Below are 25305 nucleotides of genomic sequence, written 5' to 3' on the forward strand. Positions count from 1 at the left end.
GTGTCATTCGCTGCCCTCTCACAAAGCTTCTCAGCGATCCATTTGCTCCTTCCATATCCGGTAGCGAGCGCGGTCCCCGGCGATACTGGGAAGTCTTCCAGGCAAACAGGATCGGAAGAACCCGATCGCGCCGCTATGGACGAACTAAAGAAGAAGGAAGGCCGTTGCGTCTTAACCGAACGGAGGCAGAGGTTGATCAGATTGAGGACACCGCCGATGTGCTCATCATACGATTGCACTGACATGTTGAAATTAACAGGCCACGCATTCTGCGGAACAGAAATTAGAATACATTGCAGCAACAATCGCGCGTGAAATACGAACGTGAATAACAGTGGTCGTTTGAGACAATATATTGGAATACTCGTCTGAAGACAAGCCAAGTCGATCCTCATTAACATTGGCAGCAAACGATTGAACCTTAGTCCACTGTTCGCCAGTCAGACTAAGATGTCTTTGCCGCAGTGACTCTTGCAGACGCGTCAGAGAGTCGGAGTGCGATTGTGCCCGTGAGAGACATATTACTGCGGATACTGAAGGAGATGAGACGAGTTGGTGAAGTATGTGCGCTCCTAAAGAGCCCGTGGCACCGGTAAGGACCTATATAACATACGGGCGCGGATGTTAAGGGCAATATAGTATTTTGTATAAGTGCAAGCCCACCACAGTCGATTTGACAGACACCGCAGTATGTCCATTCTGATGTTGGGATTGCTTGAGATCAAACTTCGCTGCCCATTTGTTGACCATTGCTATCATGGAAGCGTGTCGCTCCTCTTCTGACGTGACAGCATCACCTCCAGATCGGACAGACAATATGTATGTAGCCAGCCTATTCTTTCGTTAGTACAAGCCGCGATGATGATGCTGGTAAGAGAACTTTTCTACGGATGGGTTCTCATAAACAACTGGCATCGATTAAGTAAGCATTTATATCTGGAATATCATTCTCTCTCACCATTCTGTCCAAGTGTAGCTCCATTGAGTTCTACCTCTTTCTGGCAAATATTCCGAATGCGCGTTGCCTGGAGGGAATCGACACCGAAAGCAAAGAGGTCGGATGTCCTCGTCAACCTAGTGGCTTTTAGCTGTCCCAATGTTTGCGTAAGTGCATTCAAAATGAAGTCCTCTAGTTCTGGCCTCGAGAGGTCGAGTTTGTTTACACCGGTCCCGTTCTCGAAACGATCATAGACGGATTCTGTCAAAATGACACTAAGCTGGTAAAATTCGTGCGGCGATCAATGACCCACCAATAATATCCTTGAACTTCGCATAGCACGCAGGTCGTAAAATAGACATCTTCGTGGCTTGTGGTATCTGCAAATACATGGTTCAGAGATGAATATATAATCAAATCTTTAACCGGACATACCGGAGTTCCATAACTTTTTCGTTTGAGTAACAATCAGAATCGTCACTTTGTAATAGAGGAAGTGATTACTCAAGGATGTATATCATTTCCGGGAGAATGCGTGAATGTGTTGGAGCTTGCGCATTGGCGTCTTCCACAATTGGCCAGATCCTCTTTAAAAATGCGTCCCTATCCTTTGACAAATCCTTGCCCAGCTCCGAAGGCAAAATTAAGCAGCCAACTTGGGGCCTTCCATCCCCGAATACAATCGCCTCCTCGACGTAAGGACTATTGCCACGGATAGCGAGTTCAATAGGGACTATGCACTGAATTTAAGAATCTCGTATAAATGTCACGAAATAATGATACCCACCAGGATTCGTCTTCTCCCCCAAGACTAGTACGAGTGTATCATCCAAGCGACCAATATACTTGTACCAGTTATGATGTTTCGGATGTCTGATGAAGAGATCCTTCGTTGCATATGATCCGTCTGGACGGTTTGACTGGATCTTGGCCGGCCATCCGTCTTTGACGACAGACTCAAATGTGCCCGATCCACGATCTTCCATGACCATATAGTCTGCGATAGGCCCTTCCATGCGCAGCCAATTCCAGGCTTTGTCAATTGCAAAATTTCGGGTGGACTTGATTAAAGATCCCGTCTGCGAGAACAAAAGGCTTTGTGACCAAGCCGAGTCGCACGTTCGCGCGACCGCATACCTCAGTCGTACCATAAATAGCATTTATGTTCACGCCAGCGGCAGTGAGACGGTCTCCCAGTTCATCCTGAAGATGAGGTCAGAATTCAGAGATACGTTGAGATCGGCGATGCCATACAGGGAGTGCAGCACCAGCGAACGTAATACTCTCGAAGTCCGCTAGGGCCTTAACGCCTTCTTCCGTTTCTCCTAAGAGCTGAGAGATACTCAGTTTACCGCGCATGCGCTTCATACAGAAGGCGCTACTCACCTTGATGACATAGGGCACGGCAAAGAAGAGCGGACAAGGCACCGGAACGGCCTTAATGGCTTTGCATACATTCGCCGATGTCAGCGGTAAGTGGGGTGGGAAAAGTGAGAATGGGACACCAGCGTAATAACACCTGAAACTATCAAATGAAGATGTATGAGAACTGTCGTAGGCAGTCATGAACGACTACTTACACGCAATAATGGCCAAATCCGTGATACACAGGGAGAGCGCTAAATCCGGGCTTTGCGACAAAGCCGGCTACATTTGCAATCATTGCTAGATGAGTAATATATACAGGTTTGGGGAACCCAGTCTATGGGACTGTGAGTACTGATTCGCATATAGGATGGTATTTGCAACACGTAGAAACACGTACTGATCCAGAGGAATGCAGAATGACAGCGGTCCTTCCTGTCTCATCTATGGGCTGCAAGACAGCGGAAAATGGCTCTATCTTAGCATTGGCAGCGCCGTCGGGTCCCCACAAAGGAAAACGTCTCTCCGGAACGATCTCCAGTTGATAGTCTTGCTGAGACAGTATCTTCTGCGCTTCTTGCGCCTCCGCATGAAACTTATATCCATAGATCAGATGGGAAGACTTTGTGATTTTGCAAAGATGTGCAACCGCAGGGACAGAGTTATTGACAGACAACAATAATGGCGCCAGCCCGAGCTTTACGAGGGCTATCTCAAGAAGTGATTCATCGATTGCAGTTGACGTTAGGACTGCGATCGTACGCTCCGGGGGAAGGCCATTTTCCTCGACGGCTGGTAACAAGCCTAAGTTAGCGTAGTGCGCACAAAGGCGATCCACCCCTCGTTGAACTTCCAGATATCTAGAACCTCGCTCATAAAACTTGTGTAAAACATCGAAGGAACGCAAGGCATACGTGAGGGGTCGCAGCAAATCTCCCGGTTCATCTATGCCCGTGTAAATGGCGACATCGTTCGGCTGGTCACCTACGGGGATGGAGTATGCTGAATGAGACTACCCGCGCGGAAATAGACGAACATACGAGCTCGGATAAAAACAAGTTCAGTCAAAGATAATGCAGCAAACGTGGGGGCAGGCATGGTAGGTGTCCTCAGTGGCAAGTGTACAACAACCACGATAGATATCTGCCACTAATATAAACGACGAGAGGTCGCACCCAGAAGCGTGACGCTACGCTTAGCACGGGTCGTGATAGGGAGAGATATTCCACCCCAGTTCGGCCACTACACAAGAACCTTGATCATGGAGAAGTTGACCCCTGGTCATAGGGACAAATCATGAGACATCCCGGAAAGGACGGCACGAAAACGGCATGAAAATTCCCTGATCCCTCGGAACGGCAGTCCAACGGAGCTTGGAGTAATTAGATCTAGACTAAGACCATACTGTAATCTCTGCCGTGTGAGAGAACCTCGAAGGCTGAGCATTTCTCAGTCTCATGAGGTTCTAAAAGTACCGTGCCGCCGCACTTTCTTCATAATGGCTTGACGAGTTGATATCCATTGTAGCCAGCAATACGTCTAGTTTTGTATCGCAAAGAGAAATTGAACATGGATTTCTGTAACATTCTGCAGTGGAGTTCTCCTTCTCAGCAGAACGTCCGGACCGCAAGTGCAGTAAGCGACAATTGCTCCTTGAGGCCCGACAGTGTGCGCGACGGACGTAGGTCCGAGATGTTGTGACAGGTTCAACGTTGCTTCCCTATCGCAGCAAACTAAGCCGTAGTCCTTAGTGGCGAGTGGTCGACTTACAAGGTGGTGATTTCAGACCGCGACCTCAAGACCACTTTCCAAAAGCCACTTGAGGGTTTCCGCTGCCGGCCGCAACGCAGGGGATTCTGTGTTTCCCGCAGACTTGATAACAGCAACAAGTACCCGCACAATTCCAGCGCGGTCCGCCTCTAACGCCAGCTCTTTGCGGATGGCTGTATCCCGAATAGAATAGAGCAGATTACGAATACAAACGGCCCCTCGGTGGACAAGACCCGGATTGGGAGCACTTTGATTGTTATTGTCATGTTGTTCCTCCTCATATGTTCCAATAGATTGATCAACCAGATGTCCAAAGATTGGCAACACCCGACGACGCTCGCGCTGAAGCTGTATCAGAGCCTGACAGGCATCTTGAGAGGACGTCAGTGTAGCCACTGCACCTGATGCGGCCAACCGCGTAGGGAGATCATCAACGTCGCAAAGGGCAACGAGGACCTGTAATTTCGAGTTCGAAGCCTCCGAATGCTTGCCCCCGTACCTGTTGAAGACGTCCTCGCAGCCACCCACGAGATTGCAAATGAGCTCAGTCGAAGCTCTGCGTACTAATGTGTGGTCCTCCAATATGAGCAATTCTACTTTGTCCATGAGGCCCCCTGCACAAGCGATCTTATTGGCAATCTCGCTGCCTTGAGACGATAAGTTCGTAAGAGCCATGAGGGCTTCGAACCTCTGCAGTAGATTTGAAGTATGTTGTACCAACATCAAAGCGAAGGGTCGAATTGCGTCATACAACGCTCCTTCGTTCGGTCCAAAAACCTGCAGTGGAGACGAGGTGATTGCGAGCTTTGCCAAAGCTTGAATGACCTCGATCTCTGGGAGATCTAGTTGAGGAGACAGGAGTCTTGTACGAGCATTAGAAGATGGGAGAATCCCTTGGATTATCACCATCAATGCCTTCGCACCTCCCGACTGTAGAACTTTACCGCGATTCTCTATGTTTTCCACGAGGCTGAGCAGCGCCTTCCCCACAGCAAGCCTGACAGCTCGACTCTCCGTGGCTCGTACAGTGGATGTCAGGACGTCTAACACACCACTTTGGATCATCTTCACACCTCGCGCTTTGACGTGTTCATCATCCTCTAATGTATCGTCTTCGTTAATCCGACCACCCGACATGCTACCGGGAGTTTTAGCCATTTGCTTTAGTTTTTCAATCTGAGCCTCTTCTTCCGTAAGACGAGGGCGATAAGAGCAAATATTGGAAATAATGGTGACGACACCGTATAGAGGCGATTTGGCAGATTCCTGGATGAACTGGGAGGAAGTGCCTGTACCTTTGCGACGTGGCACCACGGAGAACAGGCGTTTCAAGAAGGAGGTATCACCTGCCAGGGCCTCCTTCACTCTGGCATTTGTGCTCATGTAGGCGAGGCCTTCGATAGCGTCCGCAACAGAAGAGGTTTTCGATTCATTAACAACCAATCCTCTCATCAGCTCAACGAGGTCTCCGTCATCAGAGGATAACTCTCGATTCTTCTCGACATCTATACCATTTTCCCCAGCTCCTCGAGATAGTTTGACTAGCGCTACTGCGGCTGCTCCGCGGAGCACACTGTCGTTAGTTTGACGCGATTTTCCAGTAAGCCACTGCAAAACCTGAGACGTGATGAGAGCGCGACAAGATTTGTGACCACACGCTTGCGATAGAAGATGTGCGACAGATAATGAAACCTGAGAGGATACGGGAAACATATCGACGGCGTCCATTATGAGGTCGGGAAGAGCGTCCTCCTGGAATATAGAAGAGGCTGCTTGCCAGTCGACTTCAAATAGAGCCGATAAGAACGACATGCCCTCCACGAGTTGTTCTTCTATCGTCTCGGACATGCGGGAGAGTACGGCAGGGCCAAATGTTTTATGCATCGATTCTGTCGCCGCGTCCGCTGGCTGTTTTCCACCAGACGGTCGAGACACAGTCCGAAGTTGTTGACATACTGCAGAGAGAACGACATATGCCCGGGAGCGAAGTGCTACATTTTGAGACGGGAGGAATGCGCGAGCCAAGCAAGACAATTCTGCTGGGGAAACGGTCCCGCGCGTCTTGTCTTGAGATTTCTTGAGAATAGCATTAAGATCATCATCGAGCGACTCTGCCATATATGTGAGACGGTACGATGCCTGAGCGATGGAAGCTGAGAGTCAAACAGTCTCCGAACAGCTCGAAGCCTCAGATCGTGATCCTCAGTGAAACACGTGACAGAGAAACATACCCGAAATTTCAAGGAATCAAGGAATCGGCCTTCGAGCTTACCACCTCAGCATATAGCTGGCTGAGTCCTTTTCACAGTTATGGATCTGGGTGAAGGATCGTCTCGCGCGCCTATAGACAAGACGAGGGGAGACACTATCCAACCTGGGAATACGCTCCTGCTGAAATTACCTAGCGGAGACATCAAAACCTGGAAGTTTGAAAAGGATTCGTGAGTTGAATCGTCGTCACTGAAGAGTATTACAGCCGTACTGACAATATTCGCAGTATTGCAAATCTGGGGAAATATGGATCTTTCCATGCCAATGAACTGTTGGGCCAACCTTACGGCCTGACGTACGAAATTGCGGACAAGAAACTCAAAGAGATGGCATCCCGCACCTTGCAGGAAGTAGGTATGAATGTCCTTTTTTTTACACTTTGCATCTCACCTCTATATGACAGGGGACACTGATGCCACGAATGAGCTCATAAATGATGGTCAATTCGTTCAGCCTCTAACCTCAGAGGAAATCGAAGCGCTCAAAAAATCCGGCCTTCACGCATCTGTAAGATATACTTTATCCAGTCATATTGTCAAGACTGATGTCTTTGCTGTAGGAAATCATAAGAAAACAAATAGAACAGCACGCGAACTACTCACTCAAGACCGAATATAGCAAGGAGAAGTATAAAAAGCGCAAAGAAGCAAAGTCAGTTTGTATGTACAGTCACCGCAAAATTACACTAAAGATGCTGCAGATATTCTAAATATTTTACCGTTGTTGATCCAACCGTGTTCAACGTCTGTGACTACTGGTTCAATAAGGATCAGAACAGACTACGCGATATTCGCCCAGATGCGCTGTCACAAATTCTAAATCTGGCCAACGTCAGACCAGGTGGCAGATTCCTTGCCGTTGACGATGCTTCAGGCGTCATTGTTGCCGGAATTCTGGAAAGGCTGGGTGGTACGACCTATTCGTCTCTGACACCATGATCTCCATAAACATAATGTATTATGTACAGGATATGGTCGCCTGATCACAATATGCGACGTAGATTCCCCACCTGCATATCCTGTAACAGCGCATATGAATTTTAGGAAAGAAGTTACAGACGTTCTTTCGTCGTTAAACTGGGCTACCGCTGACGAAGAGTACATCCCCAGTGCGTTGCGTATCTACTGACCACTTACACAAGAGGACTAACAGATTGTCAGTCAGAGCCTCTTCGGAGCCACCGTCTGGGAAAATCAAGTCGGATGCACAGAGGTCAAGACTCAACAAGCGGAAGCTCGTCTCGAGTTCGCAGACGCAAACTAGGGAAGAACTGTTCAATGGGGAATTCGATGGGTACGTGTTTCGACTCTCAGCAGACGGTTAACTTGACACCCTCATAGCTTGATCATAGCCAGTGAATATGACCCTAGTTCAATCTTGGAGAGGCTTGCGCCATACTTGGCCGGCTCCGCGTCGATTGTTGTTCACAGTCTCCACGTACAAGTGCGTGTCTTGTCCTACTATAACCAAAGCCTTGAGTCTAAGACCAATGACGCTATAGGTGATAACAGATCTACAAAATAAATTACGAGACGACCCTCAATTTTTGGGTCCCACAATGACAGAAATGTGGTTACGGCGCTATCAGGTATCCCTGGCACGACCGAGTCTCTCACTTCCCTGTCACGCTCACGTGGTTGAACATAGGTACTACCGGGGCGTACGCATCCAATGATGAATATGTCGGGTTCAGGCGGGTTCATCCTACATACTACCAAAATGTACGTGCCTACAGTCAAAGTGACTTTCAGACCAATCCGCATGCTATTTCACAGATATGATGACCCTGCTGCCTCATCCGTAATGGCGCATCGACAGAGGGCGAAGAAGGCAAAAATTGAGAACGAAATTTTAACTGAGACAACATGTGCGAATTCGACATCAAGATCAAATGTCTCGCCAGGATCTCATCCTATGGCTGACTTTCAATCTTCAGCCGAGGATACTGTCGAGGAAGGGGTACCAGATTTAACTGACCTTGCGTAACGATTTACAATTATATGGTGATGTATCTATCTAGCTACATGGGCTTACACAGTCGCAATTGGAAACCAGTCTGCGATGACTTTTCCCCAAATATTTGAAATTACTACGACGATGACGGAGGGAAGAGAGCAGCGAAAACCTTCAAAAAAATGAGCGGACGGTGTATACAAACCGTTGAAGATACCTACTTCATCCACAATTGTATAGAGAAGGTGCTGGTTCAGCCGCCGATTCTGTAGCACAGCAAAAATTCTTCGTGCACCGCGACGTGCATTGGATCTCCCAATCATGTTCGCGACCAAATCTGATAAAGTATCGTTAGCACTTGGGTAAAGTGAATACAGCACCTAAGCTAACCTGGCATCAACGCCGAAAGCTTACGATTTGCTTCGTCCTTCGCGCGCAACTTCTCTTCTGTCGTACGAGGTGCGCCGGGAGGCTTCAACTTGCCGCCCGGCCATAGACTGTCACGGAAGATGTTAATGTAAGACATTATATGAGATTCATCCATATATGATTTGAACGTCTCCCTCAGTTTTCTAGAATGTTTTGTATTAGACAAAGAGAGCAGCAGAGAACGTAGGACATACCGCTCGATAGTATCGCCAAAAACCTGTTGCAAGATGATCACAATGGCCTGTCGTCTGAGCCAATTATTCTTCTTGTCGAGTTCAAAGACCGCAAGGACCAGGTCGCATATAGGTGAGGAGAACGAGGAGCTACTGGTCTCCCCTTGTAATGGTTTGAGGTCTCCTGGAAGCTGGAGAAGTGTATCATCTGAGCTTGTCTTTCCGGACGCCTTTAAAACCTGGGCGACGAGATCTTCATCGTGTATACCACTACCAACGATCCCAGCGAATTCAGCCGCTTGTGTGGTGAGGCGCTGGATTATCACGTCCAACATGGATGGCCCAAAAAACATATCGTCAATACTCTCAGCAACTGACTGGTAAACTGTGCGAACGATCCCCTTGCTTGACGAAGGAGCAGGAGCTGCGGTACTAGGATTCAAAGACTCAGCCGCGATGAAAGGCGAATCGCGTGATAAGAACATGCGTAGTTCATCGCTCTCACAAACAGCAGGAATCGTAATTAAGCTCTATAACGACTTTGAATACGAGTCATTAAGCGGTAAACGAGACGTACCTGTAGATACTTCTCTAATGCAGCTTTCCGGGAGTCTACGAAGCTAGCCGACAATGCTGTCACAAGGCGCTTACCGGGGAAGTCCAGGTTGCGAACAAAGGAATAACGTTCCCTGAGCTTGTTATGCATTGTGAAGAATTCGTTGTACCTCCGCGCAACTACCCAACCTGAAGAGAACAGGCCGTCGTGCGCCAACTGCTGAACTTCAACCAAGTATCGGACCACAGACTTCCCGTCTTCTTCCCCCACGGCCGAATTGACGATTGCGACCTTGGTACGATCCGAGACAAGACGATTCGCAGATTCTTGTTGCTCATACTGAGATTTCTGGAAATTCAGTTCTCGGAGCTCTCTTGCGAGTGACGACCGAGATTTACGCAAAAGCTTGAGTTCCTGCGTATCTCCCGTGAGCTCTGCCTTTTTTATCAACGTGTCCAGCATCGCACTCTGGGAGTGTAAGGCGTCGACCTTACTGGCAAGCCTCATGATTTCATGAGATAATTGCAGATCGCCTGGTCCGGCAAGTTGAAAAGAACCATGTTCCTTCTGAATATCGTCGTCCCGTTCTTCCTGTCCATCGTCTTCTTCGTCAACATCGTCGAATACTGCGCCTCGTGCCCTTTCCTCAACCATGCTTTCAGTTAACTCTGTGGTCTCCCCGGTCGTGGTTGATACCCTCCCCCGAGCATTATCGTGGCCGTCCAGGGCAATAATGTCGGTCAGTGCTGCCTGTATAGCGTCCATTCGTCTGGACTGCTCCGTCATTTTTGCGTCTTCTGGATCGTCAAATAAAGGCGCTCTGGAGGTTGACATTGAAGGGGATGCAGGGATAGGAGACATAAGGAGTTCAAGATTTGAAGTAGACGCGCGAGGTAGAGGGTTGATAACGGGCGTGATTGGCAAAGACTCATCCAAGCGGAAAGTTCTAGATTGAGGTGGAAGATTTAGGATTGGAGTGGAGGAAGACCGCGGGACATGGAAAGCACCATGTTGGACAGATGTAGACATCGATGCTGAAGTCCCCGAGGAAGTCCGCGAGATAGACATGGGGTCATCATCCCTCCCTGGACCTAACACAGCACTTCTTGTCCGCCCGGTGGCTTCTATGTCGCCGACAACATGAAACCACAATTCCGACCGTTGGAAATCTTCAAAGTCCTGTTCCATGTCCTTCTCCACCTGTCTTTGTGCCAGCATCACGCTCCTTCGCACTCGTCTTTCCGCCACCAACGTAGGGATCCTCTCATCCAAACCGAATGTCTTAATAGCATTCACATGCTTCTGCGAAACGGAGGCCAGTACTGGATCGGGAGTAGATCCCGAAAAGTACAAATCTTTCATCATAGATATGTCTTCTTTCAGAGTAGCAGAGCGGGCGGGATCCAATACAGCTTCATCGTCCTCATCGGAGCTCCCGGAATCTACGGATTCCAGAGGATTCTTGAAGCTCTCCACAGTCAACCAGAACTGCACAAGTAGAGACCGATGTCGGCGATCCATGAATTCCATGTAATATGATAGGGAGCTCGGGTTTGTTAAAACATCGCGCAGCGATATGCGAGACGTGGACGGTGCTTCGGAATAAGTGGGCTGACGCTGATACCATAATCTAAATTAATCTAAATTTCAGCCAATGCAGTACCGCACTCACCGGATCTGCTTCTCCACCTAACACCACTATCCGCTTCTCTGCTTTGCGTTTGGCGGTATACAAGCGGTCCAGGAAAGCCACGATATCTTCCGTCTTCTCGCCGTTTATCCAATCGTCTTTTTCATGATTCGCTGTATGCACGTCATTAGGCAGAAATTCACATAACTCGTGAATAAATACAATCTAACCTAGTAGTACCCGCGTCCGCCTGATCTCACTCATGACGTCGTTCTTCAATCGTCTCGCGTCCAGCAACGAAGAACAACGACTGATGCTGCGTAAGAATGATTCAAATTGTCTGGGATCAGTCCGAATGGTGATCTTCTCTGTTGTCGATGATCTTGGCTCTGTTGTTCGAACTTGCGAACGAGGCAGTTGAGCCTCAAGTATATTTCGAACCTTGGAGACGAGCCTCCTGAACAATAGAGGCACAATCGTGAAAAGTGCGCCCTGTCATCCCAAATATCGCACATACTGCTGACGAATGGCCGCTCCTGCCTGCGCGAAATGAGATACCTAACCACGAGAGCATGTGTGTACCCACCACCAAATCTATGGAGCGATTCCAAAAGTCGGGGTCGGCAAGCATCTCCATGATAGGATATAAGATCGAACAAGCAACGAGCTCCTTGACCACAATCCTGACGGCCTCGCTCTTTGCATCCTTCTCCGGGAGAATTAGCGGAAGCGCCTTGTCAACCAACTCTCGTAGGTGATGCTCTTCTGTCTGCTTCGTGAAAGTGGAGGAGAGATTATCCACCGCGCGGTGTAACTTCCCATCTCCTCTGCCGGCATAGCGACTAGCCAGTAACAGATCCAGTTCCTCTGACTGCGTGAGCCTGCGCTCTAGCCCCGCGCCTCGCAAAGCGACTTCAGATTGCCGGAACTGGTCGATATGGGCCGTCACCTTGGGAACTATCCGTCGAGCAATGAGAGCAGGAATATCGAGGGTCGTGGCACGAATCAACAGCTGTTCTAAGGAGCTGTGTAACACCGACGAGACGGCAGTGGGGAACGACGGCGAGGACGAAATTTCTTTATACCACACAAGTACAAAATCTCTTACAATCATAATCAGTATATCATTGAGTGCGGCTGAGGTGGCCGGGGATTCGGGATACAGCTGAGGCAACGTCTGGGGAGCCTTATGCGACCATTGGGAACGCGTTAGAACAGCCTGCCATGCCGCTGGTGTGGAGAATGCAAGCGGCCGTGCTGCGTATGGAAGCGTGTTTTGACTGGCGGGTCTGGTAGAGTCCAATGCATAGCCCAGCGCGATGTTGAGCAACAGGAATCCGAACACAGTAAACACGGTGAGGACAGGCAGTAGAAGGACGAGTGCGAGGGGTGACGACGCGACACGGACAGTGAGAGGGAGAAGAGCAGCGAAGAGGGCGATAAATATGGCTGTATGCTTGCTGGAGACGACCATTGTGTCCAAGCTGCGCCTGCGCGTTGGACTGACCTTCGCAGGGTGCGCGGGAGAGGCTGAAGCGCTCACACGGCCAACCAGTCTCACCGGAGATCTCACTAGTATGTAGCAACGGCCCTTGTGGGCGCGGGAAGGCACCGTCGCAATGTTCGTCCAGCATCGCATTTCCCACATAAACTCACGTCCACCCGCAGCAGCTCACTCTGAACCCCTCCAGTCCGCATACCTAGAATGTGGTGGCCGTTCTCTTCACACTATCCAGAGCAATCCCTTCAATTCCTACGACCACAGTACGATTACATTGTCGTGGGCGGTGCGTTATATTGCCCTGGTCTTTCATGTAATGATCTGCTCAAGATTTGGATATCTCTTTTTAGGAGGAAATGCAGGATGTGTCCTTGCTCGCCGTTTGAGCGAGGGCGGAAAGCATACAGTCCTGGTCGTGGAACGAGGCGATGCTCGTGATTCGTACGTCTTCCGTTCTCCTTGTGGTAGTGTTGGCTCAAATGACGGCAGCTTTTTAGACTCGACCCCACTGCTTGGAATACATCCATTGGGTGGCCTGAAACACACTTCAGTCGTTGAGTCTGCTCCCATTGCTACCCTCGGCGACCGCTCGGTTTCCCTTGCTTGCGGCTCGGGTTTGGGCGGTACCACCCGTATCAACGGGGGCCAATATACCTGCGGTGTTCCAGCTGAATTCAACAGTTGGAATGAGCGAGGACGGAAAGGTTGGTCTTATGAAGACCTAAAGCCTTATTTCCGGAAGTCGGAGACTTGGAATGGGCCGGTCCCTGAAGAGTACCATGGCCTAGATGGCAGGTGTACATTATCACCTAGCTTTGCCCTATGCTAATTTCCTTACAGGGCCTCTTAATGTCAGATCGTTCCAGGGCTACTTCTATGGTAGCTCAGAGAGGTAAGCCCCCTAGGCTTCATGTTGGTACTCGTTGTTCAGGTATGATTTCGACAGGGCAATGGCGGCCGCCAAGAGTATAGGTTTCTTAGACATACTCGATATGCATTCGCCCCTGGAGCCGAGTATTGGTGTGAACAAGATGCAATTCACAATTGACCCATCGGGACGCCGCCAATCAGCGTTCCGGGCGTACCTCCACGGAGACTTTGTGAAAGAACATGATAATCTCCACGTATGCACAAAAACATCTGCTCGTAAATTGGAGTTCTCGACCGCCGACGATGGCAGCATTCGTGCGGAGGGCGTGGAGTTGCACAGTTTAGACGGCCGTCAACGCCGCGTGGTCACAGCCCGGCGAGAGATCATCCTGTCCTGTGGGGCGCTGCACACGCCCCAGCTCTTACTGCTAAGGTACTATTCCCAACTGACACATGGGACAAACAACTGAGTCTGCGTAGTGGAATAGGACCCCAAGATCATTTGCATGAAATGGGAATCCGTGTCGTCAAAGACATGCCGGGAGTGGGAGCACATTTTGTACGTTGATTTCTTGCGTACGCTTCTAGAAATACTTGTGTTGACAGGCGGATCCATAGCAAGACCATGTTCTCGTGCCAACTGTTTACAATTGTCCTCTTTCTGACTCGTTGTGGGCTATGGTCAGACAACCCACAACTCTCATCCGGGAGATCTATAGATATATCAGATACGGCACGGGGTGGTTCTTGTGCACGTTTGCTGAGATGGAGATCTTTGGCTTATCATCTCTTGTGGCGTCGGACGGTCGGGTGCCCCAACTTACCAACTCACAATTAGACTCGTTCAACCCCAAGAACATCTCAGACTTTGCGGTATTCTGCGTGTGTCTTTTTATGCCCGCTCTATGTGAGCGATAATTGACGTGAGGACATTGGCAGTCACCGTTGGCCGACTCAGGGCGATTGCGTTACGAAACCAAAGGACTTCTCGGTTTGATGGCATGTCTTATGCAATCGAAGTCAGTCGGCCGCGTGCGCCTCCGGTCTTCCGATCCGACAGACGAGCCCATATTCGATATGCAGTACCTGACGCGCTCGGAAGACTACACTGCGCTCCGAGCAGCTCTGCGTGTGACGGTGGCGATAGCTCGGGAGATGCGTGCGGAAGGGTATGAACTGGATGATAGCATTGTTCCAGACGTCTCAAGCGATGCGGCATTGGACGAGTACATTCACAAGCACGCTAGCACGATGTTCCATTACTCGAGCTCGTGTCGAATGGCCCCGGAAGATGACTCGGAACCTGGAGTCGTGGACGACGAACTCCGTGTACACGGAATACCGAATCTTCGCATCGTAGATGCAAGTATTTTCCCTGATGTGCCGGCAACTCACCCTTCAGCATTGATTTATGCTATATCCGAGAAGTGTGCAGACTTAGTCAGGCAATGCGCGTCCGCTAGCGGGTGAACTCTTATTATTTACGTGCATATATTCAGTGTCGACGTCCTTATATTCGATCGTGAAAATCTTACGCTTCGTGGGATTTTTCAATTACGATTCGATTTCTGGGGATCGATCAAGTGAGTGTAACGGTGCCTCCAGACGATGGGTTCCTGAAACGCGTCTGGATTGCCGCTCCCACTATGATGTTTCACTGCTCTGAAGATCATCGACTGAGTTCACTTGCAATGAGGTATAATAAGCTTGCGCGTCTAGGTTATAGTATGTCAGTGGCACTTGTTCTCTTGATCGTCTCTGGCAGCATGTCTTATTCGACTCTAATCGAACACAGCGTGCACGTCTACACGAGACGGCACCAATCTCGGGGCGACAAGATACGGCTGCTGGCCACTGATGACGATCCTTAGTCGTTCTACTAAGTTGCAGTAACACGACGAGTATGAGTGCACGCGCGTGATGCCGCGTAATATTCAAAAACTCGAAACCTGCGGTGTACTAAAGTAAGTCCTTGATGTGAGTCCTCACGAAAGCTGTGCGCGATCCGGATGCTCGAGCGTCTGTCCAGCCCCAACTGCGCGTGACCCAGTGGCGGGCATACATAATGTCAAAAAGCTCGGGTCGGGCCTGCCCCGCAAATTCGGCTGACCCGTCTTTGGCTTCGACTCGACTTGCTTCGCTTGCGCAATGGCTTCAGCAGCACGCAATTCCCAGCCTCTCACCACCGCCGAGGGCTTCGCGTGCGGTGGACTGGCTGCCTGCGTTGCGGTTCGTGCACAGTCCTGCCCTTTCTTCAGGCGCACGCGTTAACACGCCGCAAGCAGGTCACGATCACGAACCCCGCTGAGGTTGCCAAGACGCGTCTGCAGCTGCAAGGAGAACTAGCTAAAGATGGCGGTGTGAAGGTGTACAGGAATACCTTTGATGTACTGGGGAAAAGCTGGCGTCACGAGGGTATCAGAGGCGTGCAGCGCGGTCTTGGTCCTGCTGTGAGTTTTGTCTTCTCCGAGGTCTCTGCCCCTAGCTAAATTTAGAGAAGTATGTATACCAGGTGAAAAACATACCGTTTCTTCTTATGTAAAACGAATTGAGTGCTGTCCAGATGCTGCTCAATGGCTCCCGCCTCGGTAAGCTGTGCCCTCCCGCCAGAGCGTACAGCATCGTCATCTTGGCCTACAGGATTCTACGAACCTATCAGGTGTTCGCTTAATAAGCTATTCAATATATCTCCCAGTGAGCAGAGAATTTACAGCTCATTAATTGCTGGGGCTTCAAGCGGGGCAATTGGAGGTGTGTTGTGTCAGAACTCACTAATCTTGTTGACTTGAGATTTTCCAGCGGCGGTTGGAAATCCACTTTTTTTAATAAAAGCGAGGCTACAGGTCGGTATCACTTACAAATTTTCTGGAGACACGGCTTCCGAGTACACATATCGCAGGCATATTCTTCTTCATTGCCAGTAGGCACACAACGCTACTACAAAAATGCCTTCCACGCGCTCAGATCAGTCTACCGTGAGGAAGGGCTACGCGGTATGATTCGTGGTGTGGACGCTGCTGTTCTTCGAACAGCTATGGGATCGACGGTCTGTAATCTGTCCGTCAAATATTGACTGCGGGCTGACGTGGCGCATCAGGTGCAACTGCCAGTTTACAACTGGACAAAGAATCACCTTATTGAGCACGACTTGTTACCAGCTAACAGCATATGGACATTCTTAGCTAGTAGCTCTGTTTCAGGGATGTGTGTTGTAAGTGCCTCTCACTACCATGCCTTAATTTAGGCCAACAACGATTTGATTTCAGCTTGCAGCCATGCAACCCGCTGATACAGTGAGTTCCTTTCAGATCTGGAGAGGGAATTCAACACTCAGTACTGACTGTAGGCACTAACACGTATGTATAACCAACCAACTCGCCGTTTACCCGACGGCAAAGTCGTCGGTACGCTTTACAGACATCCCATCGACTGTTTATGGAAAACATTGAGGACGGAAGGCTTTTTTGGGTGGTACAAAGGTATATTTTGACCAACCGTGATCATCCGACGGAAAACTCATTTTCTGATGTCAGGCTCGTTCGCACATTTTATCCGCATCATGCCACATACGTGAGTGCTTTATGCTGTATGTGGCTCTGAGACAAACTAGATGATTCGCTTCACAGCGTTGTCACACTGACCGCGAACGATATCATCATTGGTCTCTATAAGCGATACCGAGATCGCTCATCGTAGAATTCTGTTCTGTGGATCACCGGGATCTTCTGAACTATACTTCTTCTGGGGTAATGCTCTGCTAGTGACAGTGACTATTTGTAGTTCCACTGCAGATTAATAACTAGACTATAGACCCATCTCGGCCAGACTACTGGAATACAAGTCCATACCCTTACAGCGCAATCGTTGAGTTACAGTCCTGCGGAACTCCTTGACGTCAGACTTTCGGTCTTAGGAGCGAATGGGAGCGAATGACTTCGGAACAAACACATAATGGTTTATCTCCGGGATCGCCCTTTTCCGCAAGATGACCAGCCCTTTGTGGTCAAGTGGTTAAACATTTGTTCTCCCTTGTAGCGCAGGCTGCTCGTAGAAGCCCAATGAACGTAATTTTGTGACCGATGGGTTGACAGGCCTGCGGACCGACTTCAACCGAATCAAGGTCTATAACGATATCAAGGCAGCTGACCTGTCGTCAAGTGGTACAGAGTCGAAGCATGGTTTGCAAGAAGACGTCCTCGGTGCCCCGTCAGGCCACTGACATTGTCACCTGTTCCCTAGGGCTCGGAGGTGAATTTGCCAGGTAGCTCTTCATTGAAGGAGTATATATAGCTTGTGCGAAATTGCAGCATGTCGAGAGATGGCCGGGCCTTTTCGAGTACCTCGACTATTCACCTTGCTTGTTTGTTTCCAGATCTTGCTACAGCTGGTTCCTGCGGCTAGTGTTGCGTTATCACAGTTTCCGGATACCGATGTAGTCATCATATCGAACAATGATCTTGATCCGTCAAATCCAAACCGAGCAAGTGCGCTATATCTCACGCACAGATTCAGCTGCGCAGAGGCGGCCATAGCATGCGCGCAGCTCCAGGAGACACTTCTTCCTCCACCTCAAAGCACTGGACTTACAGTGACCAACCCGTCGGCAGCTCTGACATCCGAGAGACATGGCGCTGCAATTTCTGCGTCTCAGCAAATTTGGATCGCTGGTACCGGTGCGCTTGTTGCACTGTATGAATGTTTCCACGCATTAATAGCTGATTTCTGACGAAGACGCTGCCTATTGCTCCGTCTTTACGCCCAGCTACCAATACACGGACCATTATTCTTCATCGACAGCTGATTCGGTCAACTTCGACGATCGCCTCCCAGTGCTCTGCACCAATTCTGCTCCGCTCACCAGGTCGAATGTCACATCTGACATATCGCGCCAGATCGACTTACCTACGTCGTCCGCTGGCATCCTGACGGGCTTTCGCGACAAGTTTACTTGGCGTTTCCTCGGGATCAAGTACGCCAATCCGCCAATTGGCGCGGCGAGATTTCAGCCGCCGGTTCCTCTCATAGTGGAACGCGATACCGCGAGATCTGCCTTAGCATATGGGCCAGCATGTGCACAGGTTAGCGATTCCAGCGGATATCTGATTCTCAAGCTGATGATGAACGTAAAGCCGCCTGACCCCGACAATGGGCATGAGTGGTATGACGTAGAGGACTGTTTACAGTTAAATGTGTATTCGCCTGTCGTTATCAGTGGGTCGGCTGGCGACGGAAGCGCGCCAAAGCTTCCTGTTATGTTCTTCAGTAAGCATTCCTTTTGCCGACTTAGTTTGTAGGTTGTGAAGGCCTTGACCACTGTCACTCCATAGTTCACGGTGGAGCTCTGAATACCGGGGACAGTGGGCCAATCCCATTTAATATGACCACCAGTGGTTATGTCGGGCCCTCGATATCCAACATTTTTGACGGAACAAACATGGTCTCATACAATGGCGTAGTCCTTGTGACAATCAACTATCGATTGAACGCATTCGGATGGTTCAACGCTTCAAATGCAGCATTGAAAGATGCGCTGCTGGCATTACATTGGGTGCAGGATAACATTGAGGCATTTGGCGGAGATGTGAGCATTTGGCAGTCCTTCTCAGCTGACCGTTATAATTGAACTTACGGTCTACTGTCAAAAGCCAACCAAAGTTCTCATTTTCGGGGAATCCGCAGGTGGAACAATGACGAGATATTTACTTGGAACGAATCCAGAGTACACTGATGGCTTGTTCAGTAAGTATTGTGCTGACAGTTGCACCATCCGGCTGACTTTATCGCGTCTCGATAGATGCCGCAGTGCTCGAATCCGACTTCTCCATCAGCAATCCGTTCTATTCCCCAGAGCTTGCTCTGGATACGTCACTTACTCTCGCAAAAGGTCTTGGGTGTGCCTCCAATTCATCTACCGTCTTCAACGAGACTATGGCTATTTGCGTTAGAGACTTACCCACCGAAGAAATTGTGGCCGCATCATATGATCTTGGCATCTCTTGGGACATTGTGGTTGATGGCAACTATGTATTAGCCGATATTGCGACAAGCATTCGGGATGGCGATTATGCGCGTGTGCCGACGATATGGTCAACAAACGAATGCGAGTACTGCTTCTTCCTGCCGGCCTCGATTCCAGCAAATGCTTCGCCGTCTGCATTTCCAAACAACTTGATGGACTTCTTCAACGAGACTCAGGCGCAGGCCATCATGGACGTATCCGGGGGAGCAGATACTCTGTATCCCTACGAGGTTGCGCCTTCGGAGGACGGCATTTCCGGCGCGGTTCTACAGCTGGCACAGCTCATGACAGACTGGTACTTGCATTGTCCCATGCTGTACCTCTCGTCCCTCGCGACTAACACGAGCAATCCTGGAAACAACTACAAAGTCATGTTCGCCGTAGGACTGGGCTCGACGATCACCGCGAACCCGAGGACGTGCGTGGGACAGGTATGCCATGCTGACGAGCTGTACTGGGTCTTTGCAACGGCGGAGACGGATAATCTGTACCAGCCGCTGACCGCTAGCGAGGTGGCAACGACGCAAGAGGTCAATAAGCGGTGGACGTCCCTCGCGTGGACAGGGAACCCGAATTACGAGGGCGCGGTTGTAGAGTGGCCGCCGTATACGGGCGACAACGAGGTTATCATCAATGCGACTGCCACAGAGACTATTCAGTCGTACCGAGTCGCTCAATGCGATTTCATTGAGAGCAGGCTCGGACTAGTGTTTGGGGATCAATAAATCGACTGCATAGTATGAATCGGACATATTCTGAGCCCAGATATTCCGCTCTCATATCAGTAACATCGTCCCATCAGAGAACCGTTTTATGTACTTAGTAACTGAAACACAGGTTGTGGCTTCAAGCTAGTCACCTTCCGACTAGAGCCGCCAATCACAATTCACGGATTTATAAATTCAAGCACCGCTCCCGGGTATGAACCCGTGGCACAGTGGTAGCGCGTAAGATTCCAGTTCGTGGCATCCTTAAGGTCATCCGTTCGACTCGGGTCGGGTTCACTGCTTTTTCTTCCATTTCACTAGCAAGTATTAATCCGCCTTAAAATGAGCTATGCACTCACCATTTGGGTAGTAGTCTCAGATCATTCGAGCTGCACTTTTTGCTCGGTGCCGCGCTCGCGTGTCATAGTGACTTTAGGTCATTCATTCACTGTGGGTAATGAACATTAATGTGCCACAGTATTTTTGCAGCATATTGTTAGAAATGAAAACCTTTATTGGCATGGCATATGTTCCAAATATCGTAAGAAAATCAAGTCGTGCGCCAGTCTGGTTTTCCTAATGGCATAGCTCAATGTATTTTGAAAGACTCAGGAGCTGTGCCACTGGAGCTCCGTTTCAATCGACTATCTACAAACCCTTTTCGATCATGGTACCTGGAATAGCGTTCAAGACAAACAGTACCCCACGAAGTCTGCTGAACCGGGGACCACAAAGACTCAATAATCCCCGAGTTGCCACAGAACAATCTACGCATATTTTTACAAGGGTGGAGCATAGTAAATCCGCCATGAAGCTTTCTATGAAGCGCCGGTGGATGATTATGTCTGGACTTTGTCAAATATCTTCAATATATACTGATCTCCTTACATACACGAGCTTCGGGTCAACCTCATTCTGGATGTACAGTACCACCAAGATCTAGAATGTATGTCAAACAGCAACAGCTAGAGTGACTATGCGGCGAAGCTCTACGCCTACACCCGAATTTGCACCCAGCGCAATAGCAAGTGTGAAACATCTACATTAAGACACAATTATCTTAATGCGGGGGCACAGCCCTCGTCCACGATGACCTAGCTACGTTTATACGCGCCTGCCCACGCGTTTGCGTCTTCCCGTGAACTGAGCATGCACAGAGGTGGCGGCACACAGAAGCGTGGTGACCGCGCACCTTCCAGGCCTACCACATGCGACGCCCCTTCTCAAGCCCGTCACGGCAGGTACTCCCCCGGATCCCTCACATGTTTGTTGGATATGAAACGAATCCAATGGTAACGGATACCCATGTGGGGCTGGCGTATACACAGTTGTCCTTCGCAGTTGCTGTTCAATAAGTATAATTTAGCAGATTCGTCCATTTGAGACTTGCTATTTTCGAATGCGATGTTAGGCGACCCTCAATAGCAACATGCACGAGACTCACGGACAAAGACCTCTATGCCCATAACGTCAGCTTGGTGAACTCTACATCTCCGGACGCACTGTGTTTGGCAACGAATAGGGCACCTAATCGAGTAGCTGCAAGGGCAGAGTTAACATTAATATCACACATCATAACCAGCGATGTTCAAACCTTCATCGACTCCAGATTCCTTGCATGGGGTTGTGGTCAGCCCCACAGAGTGGAGTGCGTTCATCACCTGGCCGTACGTTCCTCTGAAGAGAGAACCCGACTCGTCCTCCGCATTATAAGAGTCGGTTGACTTAATGCTTCCATATGATACCCGAGAAAGCTTGTGCACCTCCATCGGATCATCCTTCTCTGTGACAGGCGTTGAGTCCATCCCCGCCGCCAGAACAGCCTTTGCGATGCGATGTTTAAGACGCAAAAGCCGGCCCTCCGACAATTTACGTGGTGGGCGGTACCGATGCGAAGCGAAGCGAATGTAGAGACCTTGGCTACTGGTACCATCAGGGGTGCTGAAAACATTCTTGGGCGGGTACACGAGGGTCTCCGAGGAGGCAGTCTCAACAGAGCTTAGGAGCGTACTCATACTCCCATTTGTGTGTAAAACATTATTGAGTTTGGATGGGGGTAATGGGGGACGTGAATGAGTGGGTCGAAACTTGACATTGGCGAATTCGACGATGTACGGAATTCCATACGAGGTGAACTTAACCTCAGGTGCCATGGCGTATACCAGATCCTAAGAAGGCAGACAATACAAGATCGCTGCGGCAAGGGATGGGATGGATGGGAAGAGTACGAGGTCGTACGAGGATGATGTTAGGAGGACTCGAGCGAGAGTGTTCATATTAGAGCGGCGTGTGGGACCCTTGTGGCTGGCACGCTTTGCAAAATGCCTGCTCCTGGAGAGCCAGAAAGAGAGCAGGCTGGAAACACCCTTGACCTCTGTGATCCGAAGAGACGATGCCACGCGGATCAAGACATTGATAGGGTGACTCGGATGAAAATGAGTACGGAGGCCCCGGTGACAGTACGCGCGAAGTTGATAAGTAAGGCAGCAGACTCCCAATATTTAGGATCGGGACAGACACAGGACACAGGACACAGGCCATCATGAGATAAGTTAATGTAGAGAGACCTCACATAGAACACGTTGTGCAGCGCCTCAGAAACCGAGGGGGCACCTCGTCGTGACTTTGCGAGGGAGCTTTGAGAACCGACAGTCCGGATCGCAGATTGATACTAAAATCTGCATTTAAAAACCTCATCCTGAAAAGCCCTTGCGGTGCTGTGACTTGGGGATAGGTTAGCCTGGAGCTCGGATTCAGGCAGCACGAGCCCCTAATTATTTTCCTGTATACAGATGGTCTCAAATGATGAATACCCAAACAAGACCTTGGTCCCTATGTGCAAGAAGACACCAGTGCAGCGTGTAATGGGTGAGGAATCCTGTAGGCCGAATGAATAGCTGCCGCAAGTCAGCGGCACCAAAGCGGTACTGCCGGAAGACAGGGAAGAGCAGGGGTCGTATGCGTAGTCTGTGCGATTGTCCATCATGTCTGGAAGTCAAGATGAGAGGGACAGCGACGAGGCATGAGTGTGAGGGATATTCCACCATTCGGTCATCTGCTTGTCGCGACATTCTGAATTCTCACGTGACGGTGTCACACTAGACGTGTCCCAGCCCCGCCGCAATGAGGTTAGGACCTCATCCTGAGTGTTGAATTGATAAGAACATACATACTCATTCTGTACCGATAGGCTACAGGCTACATAGCTGCACTCGATGGCCGAAACAGGCCCTGTATCTGCGCCAACTCAGGTCGTGATCCTGGGTGGTGGTGTGATTGGACTTACCATTGCCCATGTTTTATCTGCCAGTACGCAAGGGGAATATAGCATCACCATCGTTGCTCGCGACATGCCATCGGATCTGGAATCACAGTCATTTGCGAGCCCATGGGCTGTCAGTGTGCCTTGTATGCCTATCGCCGTTGGCTGATTTGAACGGGTTTACGCCAATCGTCTAGGGTGCAAATTGGTCCCCAATCGGTGGATACGACGAGTGTACTTACAGACGGGAAATAGTCACCTTGTGAGTCGAAGGACTTGCCAAATGGTTTTGATCGAAGACCTAATCATTCCTCCTCGACAAGCAACAAGCTGTGGAGTCTAATTCCGACCGGGATGGTCATGGCAAGCTCTCATGCTATGCAAATAATGATTATTCTTCACCTATCACAACAACAGGCACTCCCGTTTCGTGTCTATTACGAGACTGCTGAAGGTCTAGACAAACTCTGGTACAGAAATCTCGTTAGGGATGTTAGTACCTCGTTTGGTTCCATGATTCTGACGACACTCATCTATTGCGCAAATAAGTTTCGTGTTATGGACGCAGCCGAGCTTATTTCGGGCGCGAAGGGCGGTGTATACTTTAATACGGTTTCCCTTAATCCTGAGCTATACTTACCTTGGCTTGCTGCTGAATTGAACGCACGTGGTGTCCGTTTTGTCAAACAGAGGATGCAAAGTCTCAGCCAAGCGGCAGCCCTGGCTGGCGCAGGCGGAATCGTTGTTAATGCAACAGCACTAGGTCAGTGGCATCTACAATGTTCACCGAGTATTGTGACACCTTTCCACTCTCAGGTGCCCGGTCATTGATTGGGGTGGAGGACTTGAATGTGTATCCCATTCGTGGACAGACCATCATCGTGCATGCACCGAGTATCAAAGAGTGTGCAGCGTTTCCATTAGGTACACATGGCTTCGCATGATGCACTGTGATTGAGATGACATTCTGCCACGTTTCAGAAAGCAAGTCCTCCGACCCTAGCCGAGGGGAAGCAACGTACATGATTCCGCGCCCCTATCCAGTAGGGCACGTTTTGTTGGGGGGTACCTATCAGCCAGATAATTGGGAAACAGCAACAGACTTTTCAATAGCACAGGGAATCCTGAAGCGCTGTGCAGCCTTCGCGCCGGAGTTGGCCAGCAAAGATTTGCGTATACTGAAACATAATGTTGGCTTGCGGCCTGCTCGGAAGGGGGGACCCCGCATCGAGGTAGAATGGCGTAATCTACCCATCAAAGATGCGTTTGCCACCGTGATTGCGCCGCCGTTTACGCCTAGCAGACAAGGAAGAATAATGGTTGTCCATGCCTATGGTTTCGGGTGAGCCTATTTATTTGGTGTGCCCAAGACTCCGCTCATCGTGCCCATGACGTCGACAGTCCCGCTGGGTATCAGAACTCGTGGGGGGCCGCGGAGGAAGTTGCTTCGCTCATTTGTTCTAATTTCGATAGCATGGAAGCTAGACTGTAGACCCAAAGATCCCTCCCACGGGTGGTCTCGTACCCAGACGTGTCTTCGACACGTCTAGGGTAGCCTAGCAGAGACCCCCCCTTCCAGAGGCGCCCGCTGAGCGCCCTATGTAACGGTCACACTGGCCTTCTCGGCCCGTTGTAGTTCTAGAAAAATGAGATTGAATCACCCGATTGCACTCCATTTTGGGTAGCTACGCCTTGAGCGCGTCGCCGCGAGTAGTCGAAAACACGAATGAAAAACCACACCTACAATCATCATTGCCATACCATACCATGCTGCGGAACATGTCAAATAGCCGAGCCCGCTCACTGGGTCACAAGTAGTGACAAGAGTAAGCCTATGAAAACCTGCGCGCCGCTCGAAGAGC

The 25305-nt window shown here is 49.8% G+C and overlaps 9 protein-coding genes across 9 annotated transcripts; 5 read left to right on the forward strand and 4 right to left on the reverse strand.

The window, feature by feature from the left end:
• Positions 1-843: 843 nt before the first annotated feature.
• On the reverse strand, positions 844-3400 carry FIBRA_06647 (uncharacterized protein; the record flags this gene model as incomplete). The annotated part of the gene is made up of 12 exons (XM_012328360.1): positions 844-908; positions 959-1198; positions 1251-1317; positions 1373-1385; positions 1442-1670; positions 1725-2016; positions 2075-2140; positions 2192-2269; positions 2324-2462; positions 2518-2639; positions 2703-3286; positions 3343-3400. The coding sequence occupies 12 exons, from the start codon at positions 3398-3400 to the stop codon at positions 844-846; spliced, it is 1953 nt and encodes a 650-aa protein (XP_012183750.1).
• A 684-nt stretch (positions 3401-4084) lies between these two features.
• Positions 4085-5920, reverse strand: FIBRA_06648 (uncharacterized protein; the record flags this gene model as incomplete). Its single annotated transcript, XM_012328361.1, has 1 exon — positions 4085-5920. One exon carries the CDS (start codon positions 5918-5920, stop codon positions 4085-4087), a length of 1836 nt encoding a protein of 611 aa, XP_012183751.1.
• Positions 5921-6382: 462 nt separating this feature from the next.
• FIBRA_06649 (uncharacterized protein) lies at positions 6383-8329 on the forward strand (the record flags this gene model as incomplete). The annotated part of the gene is made up of 11 exons (XM_012328362.1): positions 6383-6513; positions 6570-6697; positions 6747-6850; positions 6903-6994; positions 7044-7252; positions 7311-7451; positions 7504-7636; positions 7684-7786; positions 7845-7931; positions 7991-8064; positions 8119-8329. 11 exons carry the CDS (start codon positions 6383-6385, stop codon positions 8327-8329), a joined length of 1413 nt encoding a protein of 470 aa, XP_012183752.1.
• Positions 8330-8432: 103 nt separating this feature from the next.
• On the reverse strand, positions 8433-12558 carry FIBRA_06650 (uncharacterized protein; the record flags this gene model as incomplete). The annotated part of the gene is made up of 9 exons (XM_012328363.1): positions 8433-8468; positions 8518-8633; positions 8687-8868; positions 8920-9428; positions 9476-11071; positions 11127-11257; positions 11315-11541; positions 11602-11624; positions 11671-12558. The coding sequence occupies 9 exons, from the start codon at positions 12556-12558 to the stop codon at positions 8433-8435; spliced, it is 3708 nt and encodes a 1235-aa protein (XP_012183753.1).
• A 231-nt stretch (positions 12559-12789) lies between these two features.
• On the forward strand, positions 12790-14925 carry FIBRA_06651 (uncharacterized protein; the record flags this gene model as incomplete). The annotated part of the gene is made up of 8 exons (XM_012328364.1): positions 12790-12871; positions 12936-13026; positions 13075-13382; positions 13426-13477; positions 13532-13888; positions 13936-14014; positions 14074-14337; positions 14395-14925. The coding sequence occupies 8 exons, from the start codon at positions 12790-12792 to the stop codon at positions 14923-14925; spliced, it is 1764 nt and encodes a 587-aa protein (XP_012183754.1).
• A 678-nt stretch (positions 14926-15603) lies between these two features.
• FIBRA_06652 (uncharacterized protein) lies at positions 15604-17151 on the forward strand (the record flags this gene model as incomplete). Its single annotated transcript, XM_012328365.1, has 8 exons — positions 15604-15684; positions 15741-15905; positions 16355-16501; positions 16553-16666; positions 16722-16748; positions 16802-16934; positions 16989-17025; positions 17082-17151. The coding sequence occupies 8 exons, from the start codon at positions 15604-15606 to the stop codon at positions 17149-17151; spliced, it is 774 nt and encodes a 257-aa protein (XP_012183755.1).
• A 622-nt stretch (positions 17152-17773) lies between these two features.
• On the forward strand, positions 17774-20199 carry FIBRA_06653 (uncharacterized protein; the record flags this gene model as incomplete). Its single annotated transcript, XM_012328366.1, has 6 exons — positions 17774-18128; positions 18187-18533; positions 18585-18717; positions 18783-19036; positions 19101-19194; positions 19250-20199. 6 exons carry the CDS (start codon positions 17774-17776, stop codon positions 20197-20199), a joined length of 2133 nt encoding a protein of 710 aa, XP_012183756.1.
• A 1438-nt stretch (positions 20200-21637) lies between these two features.
• Positions 21638-22334, reverse strand: FIBRA_06654 (uncharacterized protein; the record flags this gene model as incomplete). The annotated part of the gene is made up of 2 exons (XM_012328367.1): positions 21638-21720; positions 21776-22334. 2 exons carry the CDS (start codon positions 22332-22334, stop codon positions 21638-21640), a joined length of 642 nt encoding a protein of 213 aa, XP_012183757.1.
• Positions 22335-23396: 1062 nt separating this feature from the next.
• FIBRA_06655 (uncharacterized protein) lies at positions 23397-24935 on the forward strand (the record flags this gene model as incomplete). Its single annotated transcript, XM_012328368.1, has 7 exons — positions 23397-23576; positions 23641-23705; positions 23767-23935; positions 23993-24206; positions 24260-24367; positions 24425-24785; positions 24845-24935. 7 exons carry the CDS (start codon positions 23397-23399, stop codon positions 24933-24935), a joined length of 1188 nt encoding a protein of 395 aa, XP_012183758.1.
• Between the last annotated feature and the right edge of the window lie 370 nt (positions 24936-25305).

Source organism: Fibroporia radiculosa, assembly GCF_000313525.1.
Source record: "Fibroporia radiculosa TFFH 294 genomic supercontigs, scaffold8194, whole genome shotgun sequence".
Classification (NCBI taxonomy): Eukaryota; Fungi; Basidiomycota; class Agaricomycetes; order Polyporales; family Fibroporiaceae; genus Fibroporia; species Fibroporia radiculosa.